General features: G+C 34.5%; 1 protein-coding gene and 1 long non-coding RNA gene across 2 annotated transcripts; both read left to right on the top strand.

Annotated features, from left to right (window-relative positions):
- The first annotated feature begins 11,124 nt into the window (after positions 1-11,124).
- Positions 11,125-12,705, top strand: LOC147487576 (uncharacterized). The gene is made up of 3 exons (XR_015200669.1): positions 11,125-11,338; positions 11,786-11,936; positions 12,372-12,705. It is a non-coding gene; the product is annotated as an uncharacterized LOC147487576 (long non-coding RNA).
- Positions 12,706-16,646: 3,941 nt separating this feature from the next.
- Positions 16,647-21,863, top strand: LOC147487575 (TCP-1/cpn60 chaperonin family protein). The gene is made up of 14 exons (XM_086572060.1): positions 16,647-16,848; positions 17,006-17,067; positions 17,167-17,239; positions 17,419-17,486; positions 17,628-17,697; positions 18,413-18,481; positions 18,561-18,632; positions 18,820-18,893; positions 19,037-19,314; positions 20,169-20,553; positions 20,629-20,754; positions 21,086-21,190; positions 21,286-21,360; positions 21,428-21,863. Exons 1-14 carry the CDS (start codon positions 16,824-16,826, stop codon positions 21,617-21,619), a joined length of 1,674 nt encoding a protein of 557 aa, XP_086428186.1. The 5' UTR covers positions 16,647-16,823; the 3' UTR covers positions 21,620-21,863.
- The last annotated feature ends 467 nt before the right edge of the window (positions 21,864-22,330 follow it).

Genomic DNA, 22,330 nt, shown 5'->3' with positions numbered 1-22,330 from the left:
TTTTGGCCATCGTTGAATTGGCTATGGAGTACGAATATTTACTTTGTATTTCTAATTTTATTTGATATGCTCATGGGGCATGCAGTAGCTAACAAAACCAAGATTAGCAGGGTATTTATGGCCTTGTGGTGAATTTTGACATCATGGTAAGGGGCTTTTGTTACAGGTACGACTTCATAACATAAATTCTATGATGTGAGTTCTATGGATTCATTCAGTTTCTATAGATTACAAAGGATTAGTTGCTATTCGCCTATTCCTAGATATCAAGTTTATGCTTGCCAGCCCTACCCTTTTATTTAGACGAAAAAAAAAGACAAAAATAGATGAAAGACTTTAGTTGTGCATTAGGTTCTCCACACAATTTAAACTTTTACGTGGTCATCATGCTTGCATGCGAGTAGAAGTATAAGGTATCAGTCAAGCAGAGTGTGAAAAAGCATGTATATGTGCATGCGTGTGTGTGCTGAAGATGATAGACTATGTGATTGATCAAATTTTGGTTTGTTTCTTCCTTAGATTCCATGGTTTACACTAAATCTTTCATGAATACTGTGATTTAGATTATTACCATCTGAATAGGCCGACAACCTTACCTTATGCATGTGACCTGTTTGTTGGAATGTTGATATTGACAAAGGAAAATCAGTACACTGTTGAAAAGACTTCCTGCCTAAAGTATCATAAGTATGTAGTATGCACCATCTGTATAATTATCTATCATGTGCCTTCTCTATCCTTGCATACTTGACCCTGCAGGTATACATTATGTGATATTGTACACTCAAAAGAGCTATTTTGAATCCTAATACAATACCTATTTGCTGAAGTACCCATGCATGGTGTTGATCCAATGCAAACAGGAATGTCCATTTTTTTGGCAGAATGTTTGTTAAACTCTATAATGGGTATATGGTAAATCCTCCTATTCATCAGAAAAAAGAGAGAAAGAGACGGCAAATTAAATCCTCATATTTCCTATTTGGTTATTTGGGTTTTAAATCAAATTTAATACAAAATTAATGGGCATTAATCACGAAAAAAATAACTAAAAGAAAGAAACATACACAACTAACGAGACAATATTTATCCCAGGTTGTTTGTTCCACAGTTTGTTCTCTCTATTTTTCTGGTAAGACCCGCTCTAGCAATATTCCAACTTCGTTTGTTTGTTCTCATTTATTTATTTTTTTAGTTTTTGTTCTTCTAATTTTTCTTAAGAACTTAAGAACCTTAATGGGTCACGTAAAGGGTGAAAAGCTATTGGTAAGGATTTTTGTTACGATTTATATTGATTTTGTAAGGATTTTTGTTTGGCTTTCAATAATGTTATTGACTTTGAGTTCCATTTGATTACAAGTAGACATCGATGACACTTGAGGACAATAATTACACTTGAGGTCATCTCTTTCTGTAATCCCTTAAAAATTTATACGATTAATGGATTATACTCTCATTCAGTATATACCCTTCTCCATTCAGTATATTCTCATTGATTACGAGTTTAACTATTGTTAAGTGTTTCCTGGATTGAATTCTATTAATTTGTGGAAATGTAGTTGGAACAACATGGTAATGTCATGTAGTTATACTATTTAATTTGTTTCTTCCAAATCATATAGGAGATCGTATGATATGGAAACATGACCCCAAATGGGAATTTACAGCGGCTAGCGCTTATGAGTTGATAAGAAAGAGAGCTCATAATCTACTGTGGACTAACACGTACTATGTGGAATAAAGAGTAGTTCATTCCTAGCTTTTATAGTTAGCATGGAAAAGATGCCATGTTGGAGTCCCTATAGCCTTATGTTTTGGAACGTTTATGCTATTAGTTTTTAGTGATATTTGTAATGTTAGTGACTACTGTATTAGATTATATTACAAAATATTGGCAATTGTGCATTGTCAGAATTACAAATATGTATTGGAACCACAACACAAGCAGCATAGCATCTTTCCTTATATTTTCCAAGCGAACTCCAACTGTATCTCCAAGCCAACTCTAACTGTTAGATCATTATTATTTTCTTCAGAGCATTGAGCAAAGTGTGGAAGGAAAAATCATAACAACGATTATAAAACATTTTTCGGTGAGCCTTATTGAAGATTTTATAGGATTGACCAAGTTGTTAATGATAGATAGAAAAATTGGAAACTGGGACTTGGTACATATCCTCACTACCTTAATTTTTTTCAGCAGACTGTGAAAGCAAGTTCAATTAATGGAGATGATAATATATGAAGTGAAACCTACAGTGGCTGGCAAGATGTCCGAATCATGTTTCAAGGTTTTGTCATATCAATATATTTCATTCGGTGTAGTTAGAGTTATTTTTACTGTTTTGTTAGCAATCTCTAGCTTTTTTGTGTTTCACTATGTAATTTTACTTCTCAAAGATTTTCCTAATATATTCATTCACAACTCAGGTATAAATTTTCCTCCCCCTCCCCCTCCCCCTCGCACATGCATGATTATCGTGTTCCTTTTTCTTCCATTTCATTTAGTGCCTTGGAAATTCTATGCATGTGTAACCAGGGGCTCGCGACAAGTTACTGTGGTCTGAAACAAGTCAATACATCACAAACCAGCTTAAGTTTAAGCTTCAAGATCGATTGTTCTTTATCGTGTTTCCCTGCATTAACTTTTTGCTAATGTAAGATGTGTATCTGCTATGTTTTTTAATCTCTTTATTTGGTCCCCTTTTCCATCTTTGTTTTACATTATCTGTTGAGTTTAAATGTTCTTTTTTGGGGTCCAAATTGAAATTAATCACAGTTCAAGAATTTCAACCACTTTTTTTCAATCGAAACACCTGATGTGTTTGGCAATGATCATGATCGTGACAAGGTGCAAGGTGATTGACTAAGATTTCAGTTGCACATCAATTAAAAGCGATTTCATTTAAAATATTTTCCATGGTAACAAGTGGACTGAACAAAAGATAAAGAAAAAAATTAGGGAAGTGTTTAAATTTGGGTGCAAATAATAACAGTGAGGGGTTATTCTAGACGAGTTGTTGAAGTAGTGTTGGCAAGACATTCATATTAGTTTAGGTGTAAGCTATTCTATGTTTGCATCTTGATTTGAATAGCATCAAAGTTTCCACTTTTACAAAACAAGTTCCGAATTGATCCAAACAAAAACTATCACAACTACTTTCAATAGGATTTACTAATTAATATATGGTTTCCTTTGTAGGTTTCATTGTACTTTTTCACAGATGGAGTGTTCTGTTTCAAATGTACTCACCAAGGCAAGGAACTAGCGGCAAGTTTTTTGCATAAAGGATTTTTTATTTTTTATTATTATTTTTTTGTAGAATGAGCATAAAGGAATTCAAAAAGTAGGTGAATATATAATTTTTTTTGGCTCTCAAAGGTTGTTTGTTTAACATTGTAGTTGACACTATGACATTAAGAAGTGGGATTGAAGGCAAGGTCAAGGAGATTATATGGGAACCACCTAACCAATCAATGTAAACGGATCATCAAATGACAATCCTAATGTAGCAGGTTTTGGAGTGATATGTAGAGATCATGATTGTCACACTTCAAGCGCTATGCATGAATATTGGTATTAACACAAGCTCTACAGTTGAGTGTTTGGCGATTTTGAAGTATATCAAGGAGGGCATCATGCAAGGGTAAAGGAGACTATGGGTGGAATAAGTCTTTGTGGCTGTTGTGATGTCATATGGATCTTCAGAGCTACAGTATTTAGTGAAACCTAAATGGTTAAAGTGTTAAAGATTGCTAGAATTCTCTTTTAGTACTTGGCGTGAAGCAAACTTTACGGCTACCACACTCAACCAGCAAAATCATGAGATTATAGTTGGTAAACCCACTTGGCTTACTAGGTGGGGAGTGCCATATGCAACATATTTGAGATTTGTAAAGCAATATAGAGAGTGTATATAACTCTATTAAAATTTTGTAATTATTTTTTTGTACTTATTTGAAAGCAGTGTAAAGTGTTCGTATTTTAAGTACTACTACTAATGTATTTGTTTGATAAGTCTTTTTTTTCACTAAAAAAACATTTATACTCTCTTTTTTAAAATTCTCTGCACCTCTCCTCTTAGGCTGAGTCAAATGGTTTTGGACTCTTTATCCTTATTCCTCAATTTAATAGTGTTTTACAGATATAGATAAGGAAAATGGGTCCAATGGCTTTACATGTATTAGGGGTGGAACTTGGGTCGGGTTAGTCCAAGCCCAATGGGCTAAAACCCGACTTTTGTTAGTCCTGGGCTAACATTTCAGATCTGTGGTTCGGGGTTGGTCTTGTAAAATTAAAACTCGAATCAATTTCAAGTTGTGTTCGGGTTAGAATATCAAATAACCGAAAAGCCCGAGGCCGTCTGCATATATGTACGTGTATATTTCATTCTTTATATTCTGTTATATTTTTCCTTATAAAGATTTATTTTTGTCAAAAATAAGGTTGAGAATATCAATTTTAGAGAGAATAATTGAATCAATCAGGTTAATTTCTTTTTTAAATAATCAAATCCCTTTAATTTAGTTAGAATATTGAATTTCAATATTATTTATCTCTTAATTTATTTATTTAACAATGAAAAGGCGTTCAATTCTATACTGTTTAACATTGAAACCCAAGAAACTTGACCAACCCGACCCAACCCGATCAACCCGAGTTGGGCTTGGGTTGAAAATTTAAGGACCGACTAGGGCGTGGTCCCGAGCTCAGATTGAAGCATTTGTAACTCAGGTTGGGCTTGGGTTAGGCCTTAACCCAACCCAATCCACCCGAGTTCCACCCCTAACAGGTATAGAATGAAAACCTCAACAAACCACTCCATTTCATCTAGCTCAGAATGCAAATAAAGAAAAAAAAATAAAGTAAGTCATACCACTCCACTTGAACTGGCGCGGAATAGAAAAGTAAGTCATATCACTCCACTTGAAGTGGCGCGGAATGTACTCTGTATCTCACTAATACTCCTTATATATAGAAAGTAAATTATAGATAGAGAGTGAAAACCTCCACTATGGCCTCCACTTTTAGGGGGATAAAGAGTCATTGGACTTAGCCTTAGCTCTTTATCTTCTGTATTCTTCACAATTTTTTAGGAATTTTGATTCCTCAAACCAAAAGTAGCCTAAATGAATTTGAATAACTTCATTTTAACTTCTTATTGTTTGATAATGACTTGAAATTTGTTATAGTATTTGCACATTTCTTCCTCTTTTCTGAGCAGAGTTAATAGAGTACAAGACTTGCAAATGTATTACATGTTGAAGATTGTGTAATAATGTGCTTCAGATTTTGTAATAGTGGAGCAATTAGTGGTTACTGGGTAGTGCTTTAATGTGGGAATGAATTTAGTATATGAAATTAGAATGATAGCGGAATCGTGTATTATAAAATTGAACAGTAATATAGTCTGGATTACATATTCAGATATTTGTTTCCTATATATTGTTTAAAAGTTGCTCTTCTTTCTTGAGAATGAACTTGCTTGCTAACGTATATGAATAAAAATATGTCAACCACAAGAGCTTAGAGTAATTTAATTATTCAATTACAAAAGAAAATGTATACTAAAATTGACGTGTCTAATGAATATTTTTTTTTTCATGAACACTAAACAAATGATATTGAGTGAATTTATTGAATTATTTTAACTTTCTTTTTATGACAACAATGTACATTAATAAATGTAAAGACAATCTTGCCGAAGGCACGGGTTATACTTAGCCTATTATAACAAAACACAATGGATAAACAAAGGGTGGTGGAGATTTTGTGGGGATCTGAGTTAGATAGGAGACATGTGTGTAGTTGGGATTGTTTTGAAACCCCTTTGATGCTAATTCTTAATGACATTTATTAAGTGCTTTTAAGGATTGTATTAAAAAAAGTTAATCAATTACTAAAAAAATATAGCTGTATTAATAGTTATATTTAAATTTCTACACCATTTAAGAAATTTTGAAACGTCCATTTCCATCATAATACAATGGAATTTTTTTGGGTGGATGAATTGAATGGCTTTTGAAACCTAAAAGTTTTCTCTCAAATACAATATATTTTGAACCCTCAATGTTCTCTATCTAATTACTATGGTCATTTGGTGATGTCAAGTTTAAATCCCCAAAATTGTTCATCTCTCCCACTGCCTTCTCCAAAAATGGGCAGCCAAGATTGTATTAGGATTTAGGACTAAGATATGATGGAGGATTCAAGTGAGATGAATGGCTTGGGCTTGGGCTTGGATAAGACTAAAATATGTCTTTTAGAAAAGAAACCCCGACGCCCAATATTAAAGACCCGTGAACTTCTCGGGCAATTAAACTCTCTTTTCGTAACTCCCTCTCTAATCTCTATTCACTTTCTACTTGAAAACGCCTCTAATGGAGTCTCTTAACTCTTCCACTACAAATCTAAACCTCTACAAAATCACTCTCATGTTTAGTGAGATATTCCATCTATTCTTGATTTCCAAAAAGTTACTTACTGTAACCATCTCATGAAAGGTCTTCAAAAGGTAAGAATTGCGAAAGTATTTCCTAAATTTAAGTAGTTCAATATTATGGGATTTGATATAATTATTGTGATTTTGTTTTATTTTTGTCCAAATTTCAGAATTTCTTTGGTGCATAGCTCCTTCTAAATTCTAATGAGTTTCAAGATAGTACATAACTATAAATGTGAAAACTGTTTTTCGATGTACACGTTTCCATGATTGGTCCTTTTTATATTTTTTTTGTTGTTCCAATTAAGTAGCAATTTCATTATTCCCTTTACCGAACATTTTTAGTTCTAATGGAGGAAAGGAGAGTTACATCAAGGAAGTCCTTGGATTGTACATCGAAGATTAAATCACTGTGACAATTTGTCACCTCTGTCCATTGCTTTTGGTATGCGTAGTGATGTTCTGGAAGAAACATAAGACTTTATGTTTGCACATGTTTTCTGGGTAACCTGGTGTACAGACAGATTTGGGTATTTTTGTTCCTACATTGCACATAATTTTTGGGTGACATTTCAATAGATATTTTTTGGGTGCGTATTGGTTGCGATTCATGTGATTTTTATTATTTTTGTGGTTTGTGTGCCGAATGGCGAATATTTTTTCTTCCACTCTGCCATCATTTGATGTAGAACTATGTGAGAAAGAAATATGCTAAGAGAAGTTACCTAAATAGCTAGACAGGGGAAAGATAAGAACGACAATAAGTAAAAGAGACATAAATGTATGTTTAATTTGGAACAAATCGGTAGAAAAAACACAAGAAATCAGTAGCCTTTTACTGAGGTTTGGTTGAAACTAGAAACTAAAGGAAAGAAAGAGTAAGGTAGAGAGAAATGAGAGATGGGTTAATTAGTTTGTGTTGAATACTAGAACTTGTGCTTTCTCTCTTCTTGATTTGCAATCATTGTGGGTTAGCAATATGGTGTCTTTGAGTCCTTCCTTTGCTTTGATTAGTATCTATTTGATGAAATTGATCTTCAATTCTTTATACAAACTTTGTGTGCAATCAGGACTATGATTCATCATTTTATTACATGTCTTTCTAAAATGTTACATAGGGACAATTTTCAAGCAATGACTCCAATGAAATATGCATCAATTTAGTTGCCTAGCTAACTACTATAACCCATTCTCTCTTTTTTTATATATAAAAGTGTGTACTTTACTAATTGTATTTTTTCCATTTTTTTGTCGTTGTATTCTGCTATTTATCTTAGTGCAAGTGCTACATTGTGTAGAAACTATTGATAAGCTTAAGAGGTCATCCATTGTTGGTCAGCTTATACTATGGCAGAACCATGCATGTGTGGACTGGATCTTAACACGCTGGGATTGAGTACAGTCAACATGTGTATGAGCTTCAAGTTGGCCAACCCACTAGGTAAACTGCTATATGCTCTATTTCTTGGTTCTTCCTATTATTCGTTTTAAAGTTGGTATTTAGGAACTCAAATGAGTATGCCGACTCTCCATAGTTGTCTGCCTGTGTATTAGCAACTCGAGTAAGAAACTATACATTATTATTAGCGTGTTTAGTTACTTTGAGTTGCACACACTAGAGGCTCCACCTTGGGTACACATTTGTGTGAAAATTTCGCATGAGGTGAAACACCGTGCTTTGGAGTCATAACTATGTGCATAGGTTTGTTGATCTTTTTCCAATGTACTCTTGATCTATGTCAATCGGAAATTAGTTCGTGTTTTTGGAAATGTTACCCTGTATCACTTTTATTAAATGCTTTCTATATTTGCAATACTGGGATGGGGGCTGCAGCTGTTCTTGAAAGAGGGCACAGAGCTGATGACTTTTACAATGCTCTCTAGATTGAAAAGGATAAACTTCATGTCTAAATGTGTGATAAAACAATGGAAATGGTTGATACCAAGCTTCCCAGATGTCTGTAATAATGTGTTTTTGTTTCAATTTCCTATGTAAGTGTATTAAAGGACCTAACTGACATGTCATTGGAAGTAGTAAGTTTACGTATGTAATCCTTAAGTGTTTTTAATATAATACTTTGGTTCTCACTATATCAATAGTAAATATGTCATTTTTTTTTTTAGAATCAAAGAGTAAATATGTCATCGAGCTTGCTAAAGGGTCTCACTCCAAAGGACTATATCTAGAAGTGTAAGAATTTGGTGGACTTTTAATCACCTTTTATTTAATCTGAAAAAACTAAATTTTATTGACAACCGAAAAAATATATATAAAACAAAATAAAAAAGGGTTCAATAAAGGAATGCTTATGGAATTTGATAGTTTACAAGAGCTTATTGAAGGTTTAGCAAATATAAACGTTGGATTTTTTTATTATTATTATTATTTAATGTTGTTGAATTAGTTCATTTTTTTCTTTCGGATTCTTTATTGTTTATAGTTATAACAATTGATTCCCATTTTTAGCTGTTCAAAGTGACATAATATTTACAACCTTTAAAACTAGAAGCATCCTTTGGCAACTTAACGGAAGAAGGAAGAGTTGTGTTTTAGAGCTCAAACATTTTCATCTTTCACAAAACAAACTTAGCTACAAACCTACTGGAGGTGCCATACGAGTGACTTGAGATTTAGCTAATGTTTTGTATCTTAGAGTGGCTTACCTCTCCTAACAATGTATAGTTTCCTCCCTTTCTTTTCACTATATTTTATACTTATTACCAAGCAAAACAAAAAAAACTATGCCGTCAAATCAAAATACACAAAGGGACTCTTTTCACAATGTATGAAATCAATACATATAGGGGGACACAATAAGATTTAGTATTATTTCTTTTACCATGTGTACATATAGTTCCAGAGTTGTTTTCATTTTTATTTGTTTTTATTTTGACAGCTTTCTTTAGGTTGTTATTTTGGTGAAGGGTTGGTTAGAATTTGCACATTTACACAATTTTTTTTCGAATAAATAGCTTGAGGAAGACATCCGTGCCGAAGGCACAACCTCAAGAATTATTGGTTAGTAGTTAGAATTTGTAATACGAATGGATGATATCAGCATTTGCTAAAAAAAATCAACTTTATTAGCTTGAGGCTGAGTTAGATGAGGGCAGGTGTGGCGGTTGGGATCATTTTGAAACCCCTGTGGAGACATGTGAAGGGTCATCTAAATAACATTTAAAGTATTCAGTTAACAAATTAAATACACCTTTTGAAAATTCTTCCAATATACGCTTGTGCCTAAAAGTAGTACATGATTATTGGACTTTATTATGGCTTAGTGCTCTCCATGAAACGGTCAGCAGGTAGAATTAATCTCCCAAATTTCTCGCCCTTTTTACGTTTCTATACGCACCCTTAATATCATTTCTTAAAGTGAAAGCCCTTAACCTCAATCAGGACTCTTTCTTCTTCACTTCATTCTCAAACGTTGCATGCATGCCCTTCTTATGAGATGTAAAAAAATAATAAAGATGGAGTTGAGGGCTTTCATATTAACACACTTAATGACTTCGGGGTTTCACTTGAAATTTTAAATATATTGAACTAAATAATTTTGTATTAACACAAATAATGACTTAAGAGTTGCGCGTTTCATATTATATTGTTTATTGTGAAGCGTTTTTTACATGCCTTTTTTATGCGAGGGTCGTTCGCCCATTTTATCTTACTATATAGAAAAATATGGGGGTTGATGAACAGTATTTTCACGTACGTCACAGGGGTAGAAACATCTTTTTATTATCTATTGCAGGGCTGGTTTGGTCTTTTCACCATTTGATGATATTTCTCCACAATTCTCGAATATTCTACTCTCTCTCGGTTGTGTGGGCATTCTCCTTCTACGTCCTTCGCTCTATCTTCGAACTTAGAAGTGATGTTAATTTGTGTGGAGAGACGTTTACAGATCTCGATTATTTCTAATGAACGATACCCAACTATCACTCATCTATTGCTCAAATGTCTCTCTCATCTCTTCCACGTTCTAAATAAACATTTTTTTCATCTATCAAAACTTTGTTAAAGGGAAAGAAAAAAGAAAAAGAGTTTTATGTTCGTGGTGTCTGTAGCTTTTGGTATGTCTTCGTGTGTTGATCCGCAAATGTGTTTATGTTAATAATAGCAAGAATGAGATTCAGAAGTTGTTCCCTCAAGAGGTCTCACTAGAATTGCAAAGATTACTTACACTTTTGCTACAAAAGTTAAAAGAATGGAGAGATGATGCTGCAATCAAGTACCAGGTTTTAGCAATTTAATTTTTTTTTATCTCATTAAAAATCATGTAGTTCATTCTGATATTTACGTGGGTCATGATATCCCTGAACTCAGACACAATGCAATTCTCCTCATTAGATAATATACTCGACAGATGATCTTCATCGGCTTAGCTCTATGTTGAACTATGAAAGTTTTAGACTGAGGGTCCTCATCTGATTGTGTGCTCCCCCTTCTATCATTATTGATTCTTAATATTTGCTTAGTATTCTGTTTCTATTTGAAATAACTGGAACATGATTAAGAATCAATGTGCTTCTAGAAAGGTCGACGTTTAAAATTTTAAGACAAACTTTCGATGAGCTCAACTGTGATTTCTTATAACGTTATATAGGTGTATATCATTGTTTAGGAAGTGGGCAGCTAAACCAGTTCTCAAATTTAAGTTGAATATTTTCAGGTCACTATTCCCTGTTTGAAAGCAATGGCTTAGAATTTGGCAAACCAAGAGACTGAACTTCCTGAGCCGCTTGCCATTATGAATTTGAAGGCAATTCATTTATGCACACTATTAACTTGAAGGTAATTTGAGTTGTTGATCATTCTCCAAGTGATTGTTGGCATCGATAGATTGAAGGGAGTGAAGTCTAAACTTGCAAAAAAAAGTTTGATTTCAAAGGTAAATACTGATCGAACCATCAATCACTTCTTCATTCTCAACATCTAATTTTGAATAATCAGTGTTTAAAGCATGGTAATATCCTTAGATCGAATCATCAATCGCTCTCAATCTATCTTCATTCTTCAATCTGTATAGAGGTAATCAGTTGTGTTTTTGATATTCTAATTGTTAAGCTGCAATGTTTTTTTATTCCGGCTATCTGGAGAATTGATAGGGGACTAGGTCTTTTTTAAATTAGTACCAAATAAATCATATTCAATATTATTTATGTATTGATTCCTGGTCATACATCACCTAACTACTTAGATTTCGTTGTGCTTCAAAAAAAAAAGAGAAAAAAACAGGGGCATGGTATTCCTACTGTGCTGGTGTAATGGACTAATGGTTTGTCAGGTTTTTCTCCATAAACGGGAACATTTTCTATTGATTGTTGCTCAAACAAAGGTGGAGTAGGCGCTGTCATCCGTTGCACCTTGGAGAATATTTGTTTTAATCAACATCCGAAAATAGTCCTACAATTCTCGAAAAAGGGTTGGTTTGATGCTCAATTCAATCCTTGAGAGAAGTAGAAAGTATTCGTGCTTCTAATTCACAGGTAACTTTCGATTACTTTTTGGTTTTTGAGTTTTGATTTTGTTTCCCTTTATGTAATTGTCAAACACGATGTAATTGTAAAAAGATAATTGTTGCTTCTAATTCACAGGTAACTTTCGATTTCTTTTTTGGTTTTTGAGGTTTGATTTTGTTTCCTTTTATGTAATTATCAGACACGGTGTAACTATAATAAGATAATTGTTTAAAGAAGAGTACCTAAATTGTTGCTAAGTTGTACTCTAACTTATTTTTCATTAGATCATTTGTGTAGAGCAACAACCAGAGTAGAAATAGCAGCCAATGAATATTTTGAATTGTTTGATGAAATGTTTATTATAGTGGATTTATTATTAAAATGCCCATAAATTTGTGTGATGTCTATTAGACATTCTGTCTACAAAACTTGATTTGTTTGTGTTTATTATTGAATAAATAGGTGAATGAAGAATCATCCGAAAAGGTTCTTAAAGTGGATCAAAAGTACAATGGAATATGAGGGCATTGGTTACTTCACACAGTTTGTCCACCATCCTTTCGTTTACGACCTTTTGTAAGGTTTGCTTCTTCTTAGATATAAGTGGATTATAAGTTTGACAGATCTGTTTATGTACCTCTTAAATGTTAATACACTTATATAATGCATCTCTCCATTATTAGAGACTACACTGATTCATCTTCACTTATACATGAGAAATGCTTTAGGGGTTCTATATATACAACAACTTCTTGCTTGATGCAGGTTTTAAGAACCTAGGTTCTTTAGAAAAGGGGGGTTTTAATTATGTGGATTCGGGATACTCAGTACCTTAGTAAGTTACTTTAAGTTACCTGGCCTCTTTAGAACCGCTGAATATATGGCTGATCATAATATTAGAGAAGAAAGTGGTAGTCATGGAATTATACTTAAACTACTACACCAAATATTGCGACTTTGCTATTGATGGGTTGGAAGATTACCTATACTTTCGTTCAATGTTGTTGAAACCGGATTTTTTTTGTTCAAATAGATGTACTGCATTGTTTGTTATGGAGGTAAAAATGACATTTAGAATTCCAAGTAGTACAAATGTTGGTTGGTTCATATGTTAGGTTTCATTGTTAATTAGGTTTTCACTGTGTTATTACAAAAAATTTGCATTGTGATTAATATATTTTATAACTATTCAAATTAGATGCATTCTCTTGCCCAACATTTATTTCAAGACATCCATCATGGACAATTCTTCCCTACCGGACTCTGTTATATTTAATGAAAGCAAGGACACGATGCATGTTCGTCAGGAACAACAGCTAGCAACAAAGAAACCAACGCCAGAACATGTCTAAGGAACATCTTTCCTTGCTTAGAGAAGCTAAAATACCAACTTGATTTCCATTGTGGAGGTATTTTTTGATGGAAGTTGAAATACCAACTTGATTTCTCATAGTTTTTTCTAGGTAATCGAGGTTTTCATCCAACGCATATTTATATTATTTGTGTTTGCAGTTGTTAATTCGTATTGTTCTATTTGTTGTCACGAAAAAGTTGAGTTTTTTGCTTCTATTTGTGACCCTCTTCGAGGACTCAACATACTAAAGATCAAGTTCATAACCTATCTCTTATTTTTATATTTAGAAGATATTAAGACAAGTTTTTTTTATTTATTATTATTATACTAAAACTAATCTAATCATAGTACTTAAGAATTTGAATTAAGCTCTTATTTTTATTTGTTGCTATTTGTTTCCAATACGTTGTGAAAAAAGTTGTTTTGTAGATTACAATATATAATCTACTTTCTAATGAAACCAAGTACAATACTTACAAATTGGATGAGGACCTCATTTCTATTGGCTCTCTTCAGAAGATTCAATTTTCATAGACTTGATGGTAATATCTTTTCTAAACTTCAAAAGCTGATATGAAGCCATGTGTTATGTTATTTCCATGTTGTTTTTTCTATACATTCTCTTAGTTTTCAACATACTTCAAATAGAATATAATAAGTTTGAGTATTAAATCGCCTTTTTGCTCACATTCAATTTTCTATTCATAGTTTAAGTATGATGTCAGGTTACTTCCACTAGCAATTTAATGCTCATAGCTATCACTCTTAGACAGTCTAAAATCCATATTATCCGAGTTGTTTATATTAGTTTTTACTTGATATTGCAGTGAGTTTCAGGACACTTTTTGTGTGAACCATTTTATTACATCCTTGAAAGGTGAGGTCTGAATTTTGAAGAAGCTATCTCCCAGTTTTACGTCACATCTAAATCGTTTACATGAAGCCATGTCTTCCACTGTTTCCATATTTTTTTTTTTTCTGTATACATTCTCTGGACTCATTCAAAAAGGAGGATGCTATGTTTTTGTACTTTTTATGTAGTTTATATTTACCTCAATTTTTAGATTATTAAAACAAGGATTATATGTACATTTATTTAAAGGAACATGTTTAGTTTGAATGTCAAAAAGCTAGGGAATCTCTGCCAACTTTTTGAAAAAAAATAGGATGCTATATTTTTGTACTATTTCAGTAGTTTATATTTATCTCTGTTACAATATCCTTTTCGATGAGGAATAGTGCATAATTGGATTGACTCAGAACATGTACAATGATAAATGATATATGCGTAGTTTGGAATTTGAATAATTGAATTTTTTTACACGGTTCGATGCAGGATGCTCTCAAGGCCGTTACGTCTGGGCTGGGAACTGCTGCAGTTATTGTGGATGAAAAGTCAACGTACTTTGTGAATGCAATTGCAAGTCTTTCTTATTTTTACACGCATGAGCACTATGGGCAGTGCACACCTTGCAGAGAGGGGACAAGATTGATAAATCAAATTGACAGACATAATATCTGTGCATTAGGCGATGCTGCTACTTGGCTGATGCATAATGTTTAAGGAAAGAGTTGTTTTCATGTTTACCTTCCATGTACTGAATATTCCTTTTAGAACCTGAATGAAACAAAAAAAAAAAAAAAAATCAGTGTTGTTTTTTTTTTAATATACATTTTATGTTTCTGTTGCGTACTTTACTTCTCGATTATAATTCCGTGATTTTCGTCAGTATTGCTAAAACGTGTGTAGCATGTGCATGATGCTAGTATGTATAATTAGTATTTCAATCCTCCATTACTCGACATCATTTTAAAGCCTTGCTTGTCCTATTTTTTCACTTAATTGGGTTTGTTCGAGTGGGTTTGTTTGTGTTACTAAAGAGAAGTAGTTCATGCAAAGACATTCAAAGGTCATATATGAAGGGATGAGGAAGAAGATGATGGGGTTCAGACCGACTCAAGGCAAAGTGAGGCCTTAGGCGAAAACAAAAGTTGTGGGAGTTTAAATAGAGAAAAATACCATATTTCATTATATAAAAATTTGAATTACCAAATAACTAGCTCCAACTTTCTAATGGTTATATATAGATGAAAATAAAACATGAAATCTACCATATAAGATTAGATCCAAAAAGAAATATTAAACAAAAAACTACTTTACTTGTTTGAAAATGATCATGAACTCAAAATATGAACAATGAAAGCGAATGATAGTACAAAGAGATGAAATATTATAGAAAGAAATGAGAGAAGTGAAGAAGAGCTACGGGGAATATGAAGATTGGTGAAGAATTGAACGTGGACTCCTTGGTTTGTTCTTCTTTCTTTTCATTTTTTTTTTTGAGAAAGAATTTTGATTAACTAAGGACACACTCACAACATACTAAGCCAATGATTTACTTTTGATCATTGGATTATTGATAAACTTCGAGATTAGCATTTAATAGAACACCACTAGATTGTGTACCCATGCCCATGGGCAATTAATTATCTCCGAAATCTAGTGCGTGGAGTGAAAAAGGATTTAGTTAGTTTTCATAAATGACATTTATATCTTTTGTTATTATTTGATTTAACACTTTGGAAAGAGAAATTAGTGGACAAACTAAGGCTAATTTTTATAAATTTTGAGGCCTTCCCTAATTTGTGGCCTTAGACAACTACCTAGCTCGCCCTTATGGACGAGCCATACTTGTGGGGTTGGTAAGAGAGATAATAATAGCATAATTGAAGGTTGAGGTTTTTTGAGGGTTGTTGAGTCAATTTGATATGGATTCTATATGGTATGTATATCTCCCATTTTCATGTAAAAAAAACGACGGTAATTTTGTCAGAACGGATTACGACTAATAATATGGATGGCATAAAGGCATCTCCAATGGAGAGTGTAAAAATTCACCTCCACATAGGTGCCATTAGGATTATACACTCTATCTAAATCCCAAATACATAAAGTGTATATTTACTATTTGTGACTATTCCAATAGTAAGTGGAGGCAAATGTGTAAAAATAGATAACAACGGACTTAAACTGTCACAGCCCATTCAAAATTATGAAAAATGATGGGTTTGGTCCGTCGCAAAAGTTTAAAACAAATAGTGGTCCACTTTCATACGTTATTTAGAGTCTGTGTTTAAATCACTGATCGACAGACTTAGACCGTCGCAAACAGAAAAAAAATGCTCTCTATCTATTGACTATTAACTTATTACCTACGATATACAACCCCTATTGAAAAGAGTTTTTTAGCTTTTGAAGTGTAAATTTTACACTTTATACTGTTTACACTCTCCATTAGAGATGCCCTAACACATGTCACAAATTGACGCATTGTTATAACTGAGAGACGGCTTATATAAACAAATAAAATGGATGGTTTTTTGGGCCGGGAAAATAGAAGCAATTGAAAAGGCCAGATCCAGTGGATTTGGGGTTTCTTGAACTGCCCTAACTAAATCACTCTCGTTTATTTCTCTCGACTCAAAATCGTTTCTTCATCACAAGGCAAAACCTCAGTCACCTCAGTAGTAAACTTTAAAAAGGAGATTCATCATCAAAGATGCATGCACCCGTTCTTGTTCTAAGTAAGTAAAAGTTCACTCATTTATTACTATTATTCACTCACTCGTTAAATGGTTGATTTTTAACTACTTAGGTTTAGTCAGATTTATTTGGGTTAATGTTAGCATGTTTGTTCAACTTATAATAAAAATCTCTTCTAATACTTTACATCGTCAACAGATGAATCTCAGAAGCGTGAATCTGGGAGTAAAGTGCAGCATGCAAATATTCAAGCATCAAAGGTGACATTTTTATTTTGTATACTCCCACTCATTGTCCAAGAACCTGACCCAAAATTATCTGCACTCATCCAAGCCTCCTTTATCATCTTTACTTTTCAGGCTGTAGCTGACATCATCCGTACTACGTTGGGTCCTCGTTCCATGCTGAAGATGCTCCTTGATGCTGCAGGAGGTATATTTTTTTTTTTTATTTTACAATATTTGTCCGCTGTCCTAGAGTGATGCAACCAATACTCGGCATCAAGTTATAGGACTTGATTACAATTTGTGTCTCTCCATGCTGTAACTCTGTTTAACACAGTCTTTTATGCATGCATTTATGGGCTATTCTTTTATTTTTGTTTTTACTAGGTATTGTAGTGACAAATGATGGAAATGCAATACTTCGTGAGTTGGACGTTGCCCACCCAGCTGCCAAGGTAATTACATCTTTCAACCTCAACCTCTTATTGTTTGCATTCCTTTTGCAATGGATTATGGTTTGCACTGTTAAGAGTGTATAATTTGTTTACTGATGCAAATATTTTTTTCTTCTTCTATTGCGATGATTAATGCTGCAGTCCATGATCGAACTAAGCAGGACACAAGATGAAGAAGTAGGAGATGGTACTACATCCGTAATTATACTTGGTATGTTGGTTCTTCCACATATCTAACTAGTCTCTCTAGATAGAGGAAAGTGATTTCAACCCACCTACTAAATGTTCCTATCGGTTAACATATTGGGAATATATGTCTTTAAAGTATTATGGATATGAGGATTAACACCGTTTCTCTTAGGTACACCAGAATAAATGTGCTGGAAAGTCTTCATCAAATTATTCATTAACTTAGTCCTTCTCATTTGTATCTCCAGTGGGGATTTGTTGACTAGTCTGTGTAGGTGAAAGATGTGCCATGTGGACGCAAATGATATGAATCCATGATTTAAATGCTGTTATTTTGTGTACATATGGGAGAACTTGTTTGTTTCCGTTAAAATTCATTATTATGATCCAATGATTAACATTATTTCAATGGGCCTCTAGTAGTGATCTGTTAGGTACACCGGCATAATTTGCTGTTCTGTAGTTATTTAATTCTTTTTTATGCCTGAACTCCTAGTTCCTACTCATACTCATTGATATTACCAATACTTGATGGCTAAAACGATCTTTGATTATTATTTTTGTTTTATTACTATTAGCATCATGTGGTCTTATGTGATTGTACAGTGGTGGCATGTAATTTTTTGTTACTCCTATTATACGCAACATTCTAGGTTTTAGGTTAGTAGTGGAATTTGAATTGGTCACATTATGGGTATAAAGATCACTGATTCTTTGTGTATAACCATTTGGAAAAGCTGGTGAGATGCTCCATGTAGCCGAAGCTTTCATCAACAAGAGCTATCACCCTACAGTTATCTGTCGAGGTATTCTCTAATGCTTGAGGCAATCCTTCATTTTTTGATTAGGGAAGATTTCTAACTTTCTTTCTTATTCCGTTTGTAGCTTACAACCGAGCACTTGAGGACGCTCTTACTGTGCTTGACAAAATAGCTGTTTCAATTGATGTAAATGACCGTAAGTTGCTATGCCTTGGAAACTTGTTTTCGGTTGATCATTTTTCTTTTGCGTTTTTGATATCTGGTTATGCTGAACTCATCTCTTTCCCTGTCACAAAGCAGGGTTTATGAGAAATTATTTTCTTGAATTTCGGTGCCTTGTTTTAGACTTTTCTGAAAGTACAATTGGTGTTTTTGTTTGGCAGGTGAGATGATGTTGGGACTGGTTAAGAGTTGCATTGGCACAAAGTTCACTAGTCAATTTGGAGATCTAATTGCGGTAAATTACTTGAACATTTTTTTTTTTTTTTTTTTATTTTCAAATTTGATATAGTACTCGAAAATTCTTTCCTGTTTTTCCAATGATTCCTTGCCTTTCGGTGGTAATGTTTTTGTATGTTTCTTTCTTTATATAATTTTCAGGATTTGGCAATTGAAGCTACTAAGACTGTGGGTGTAGACCTTGGGCAAGGAGTACGGGAGGTGGACATAAAAAAGTACATAAAGGTTGAAAAGGTTCCCGGTGGCCAATTGGAAGATTCTAGGGTTCTGAAAGGAGTTATGTTCAACAAAGATGTCGTTGCCCCTGGAAAGATGAGGAGGAAGATTTTGAATCCACGCATTATTCTTCTTGATTGCCCTCTCGAATACAAAAAGGGTGAAAATCAGACAAATGCAGAGTTGGTGAAGGAAGAGGATTGGTAAGTGCGATTTGTCTTTAATCTTTTTTGTGTAGCAAATGTGAAATTAAATTAATTTTGCACTGTGCGTTTAGGGGTCAGGACACTGCTGTTTAGACTTTAGAGTATAGCAAAATATGGATATGCTTTTGGTAAGGAAAATTAGACTTGTTAGTTATTCACGCATTATTCTTCTTGACAACTTTGTTGGCAAATAAAACCAAATTTGTTATCAAAAGTATGACTTGGGACTGGGTCATTATACTCGTAATAAAAGGGATTTTGTTTTAGGTATGGATATGCTGAATTCCAGGAGCAGACATTGTGAATTATATTTGAATTCGTCATCTGACTAAGATGCCAATTTATATAAAAAAAGGGGGAAAGAAGAACTACGAAAAAAAGCCTTGTTGAAGTTTCAATTGTAAACAGGGGGGTTGTGTGTGTGTGTGTGTGTGTGGGGGGGGGGGGGGCGGGAAAGCCTTGTTGAAGTTTCAATTGTAAACAGGGGGGTTGTGTGTGTGTGTGTGTGTGTGTTGGGGGTGATCGGAAATCTGTATATATGTATTCTTGTTGATACCTATGTTGTTAGGGGTGAGGAGCAAGGTGTTAGGTTTCTCAACTAACGCTTTGGCACCACCTTGGGAATACCATTGACCATGTCCTGCAACTATCTTCATGAAAACTTGTCACCTTGGTGGTTGCCTTGGATTGTCATGGCTCCTCTTCTGACAACATAAACTGAAGCGATGAAGCAAAAAAATAGTTCAAACCTTGGTGTAGTACTGAATGCCAGTTGTCATGTCCTAGGTCGATTTACTATGTGTTTGGCTGTATATACTTTCCCGTTCTCATTTTGGCTAGTGGTGCACCAGGGGAGTTATGCTCAAGATGGAAGAGGAATACATCGAGAACATTTGTGCTCAGATTCTGAAGTTCAAGCCTGACTTGGTAATCATAGAGAAAGGACTTAGTGATCTGGCTTGCCATTTCCTAAGCAAGGCTGGAGTAAGTGCTATCAGGAGGCTAAGGAAGACTGATAGCAACAGGATAGCTAAGGCCTGTGGCGCAGTTGTTGTGAACAGACCTGAGGAGCTTCAGGAATCTGATATTGGGAGTAGAGCAGGACTCTTTGAGGTAAGGAAGATCGGGGATGAGTTCTTTGCCTTCATCGTGGAGTGCAAAGACCCAAAAGCTTGCACTGTTCTTTTAAGAGGGGCTAGCAAGGACCTCTTGAACGAAGTCGAAAGAAATCTTCAGGTACCTTTGTAACTTATGTTGAATGCTTCTTTGTCCTGTATGTGAACACTCACAGAAGATGTACCTGTTAAACAGGATGCCATGTCAGTAGCAAGAAACATTATTAAACATCCAAAGCTTGTCCCTGGTGGCGGTGCATCAGAGTTGACTGTATCTGCAACGTTGAAGCAGAAAAGTTCAGCTATTGAAGGCATTGAAAAGGTGAAGAGTGATGTTTGAAGTTGGTTAATTTATTTTAATTTCTTGTAATTTTCTGAGTGCAAGTTTGGAGAGGTTGCGACTTGTGACCAGTAGTCGAGCAATGGATTAATAAAAAGGTTCTTCCAGAAGTATCAAAACAATGTAACCCATGCAAAACTTGCTTCCGCTCAGCTGGTTCTTGACATCTTGTTAGTCATTGGGGAGTATTATTACACAGTTGTTGCATAGTGTCACCTCACTTATAAAGATGCATCATTCTGCACTGCTGCTTCCCTTGTCTTACTGACCATTACTGAAATGCTTTAAACTTTTGCTTCGGATCATCCTACAGTGGCCTTATGAAGCTGCAGCAATAGCATTTGAAGCAATACCACGGACTCTGGCACAAAATTGTGGGGTCAATGTCATCCGGACAATGACTGCTTTGCAAGGAAAGGTAGGGCTTCCACCTGCTTTGCTATATGAATTTGGGTAGATGAGAGAAATTATAAATACTCCGTCGCTGCTGTAATGTTGATTTACATGTTGCAGCATGCTAATGGCGAGAACCCGTGGATTGGCATTGATGGTAATACTGGGGAAATCACAGATATGAAAGGAAATAGGGTATGCCTCTCTCTCTGCTTAAGTTCTGTTATTATAATGAGTACTATATTTTAATGGTAATTTTCAGATCTGGGATGCATATAATGTGAAGGCACAAACTTTTAAAACAGCCATTGAGGCTGCTTGTATGCTTCTGAGGATTGATGATATTGTAAGTGGAATCAAGAAGAAGCAACCTCCTGGTGCCGGCCAAGGTCCATCAAAGCCCAAAGTTGAGGAAGAGGGTGATGCAGATGGTGAGCAGATACTTCCAGAATAAGACCTTCAAGTGCGGTGTTATGATCCGTTGTTGCTTCAGAGTTTGCCAATTGGTGGAAAGTTTTGGGGGTGTGGAAAGTTTGTTTGCAAGCAAGTTTTGAACTATTGCTTGCATAGTTTGGATTTTGTGCCGTCTCAGATGTATCTGTTGCACACTTTGTAGTAGGTTTTCTGTTTTCTTCTCGTCAAGCTGTACTGAGATTATGTTTGTTAATGAATGCAATGGGTAACTATGCGGAGGATCATACGAGTTTACTTTTTAAGTTATGTAGTTATGCTAGTAGTTCAGTCAGTGATGGATTAACTATTTCCCTTGCGGAAGCCGTGCCAGCATTAGCCTTGATCTCAGCGTTATTGGTAAACTAAACCTGTTAAGAGTAAACGCTGAGATATGCTCATATGACAAGGGCATTGCTTGAAATTTGACCGGGTCAATCTAAGAGAAAGGCTTACCCGAAGGATACGGTAGACACGTGTTTGTTCTTTTTCTATTTTGGGACAGAATTGGCAAAAGATGCTTTAAACTGGTCGTTGGGTGTGAGTTGAAGAGATTTAGAGTCATTTAACAGTGAATCTATTTCTGACGCGGAAACATATGTCATTTTCTAAAAGTTACGTACTTACACGTGTCATTTTCTAATAGCTCAACACATGAGTTTTTTCTGTTCCCATCCAAGAAAGCCGAAAAACCTTTGCGCTATCACTAGTCACC

This window comes from Coptis chinensis, chromosome 7, assembly GCF_015680905.1.
Source record: "Coptis chinensis isolate HL-2020 chromosome 7, ASM1568090v1, whole genome shotgun sequence".
Classification (NCBI taxonomy): domain Eukaryota; kingdom Viridiplantae; phylum Streptophyta; class Magnoliopsida; order Ranunculales; family Ranunculaceae; genus Coptis; species Coptis chinensis.
This window is presented reverse-complemented; position numbering and strand designations above follow the sequence as displayed.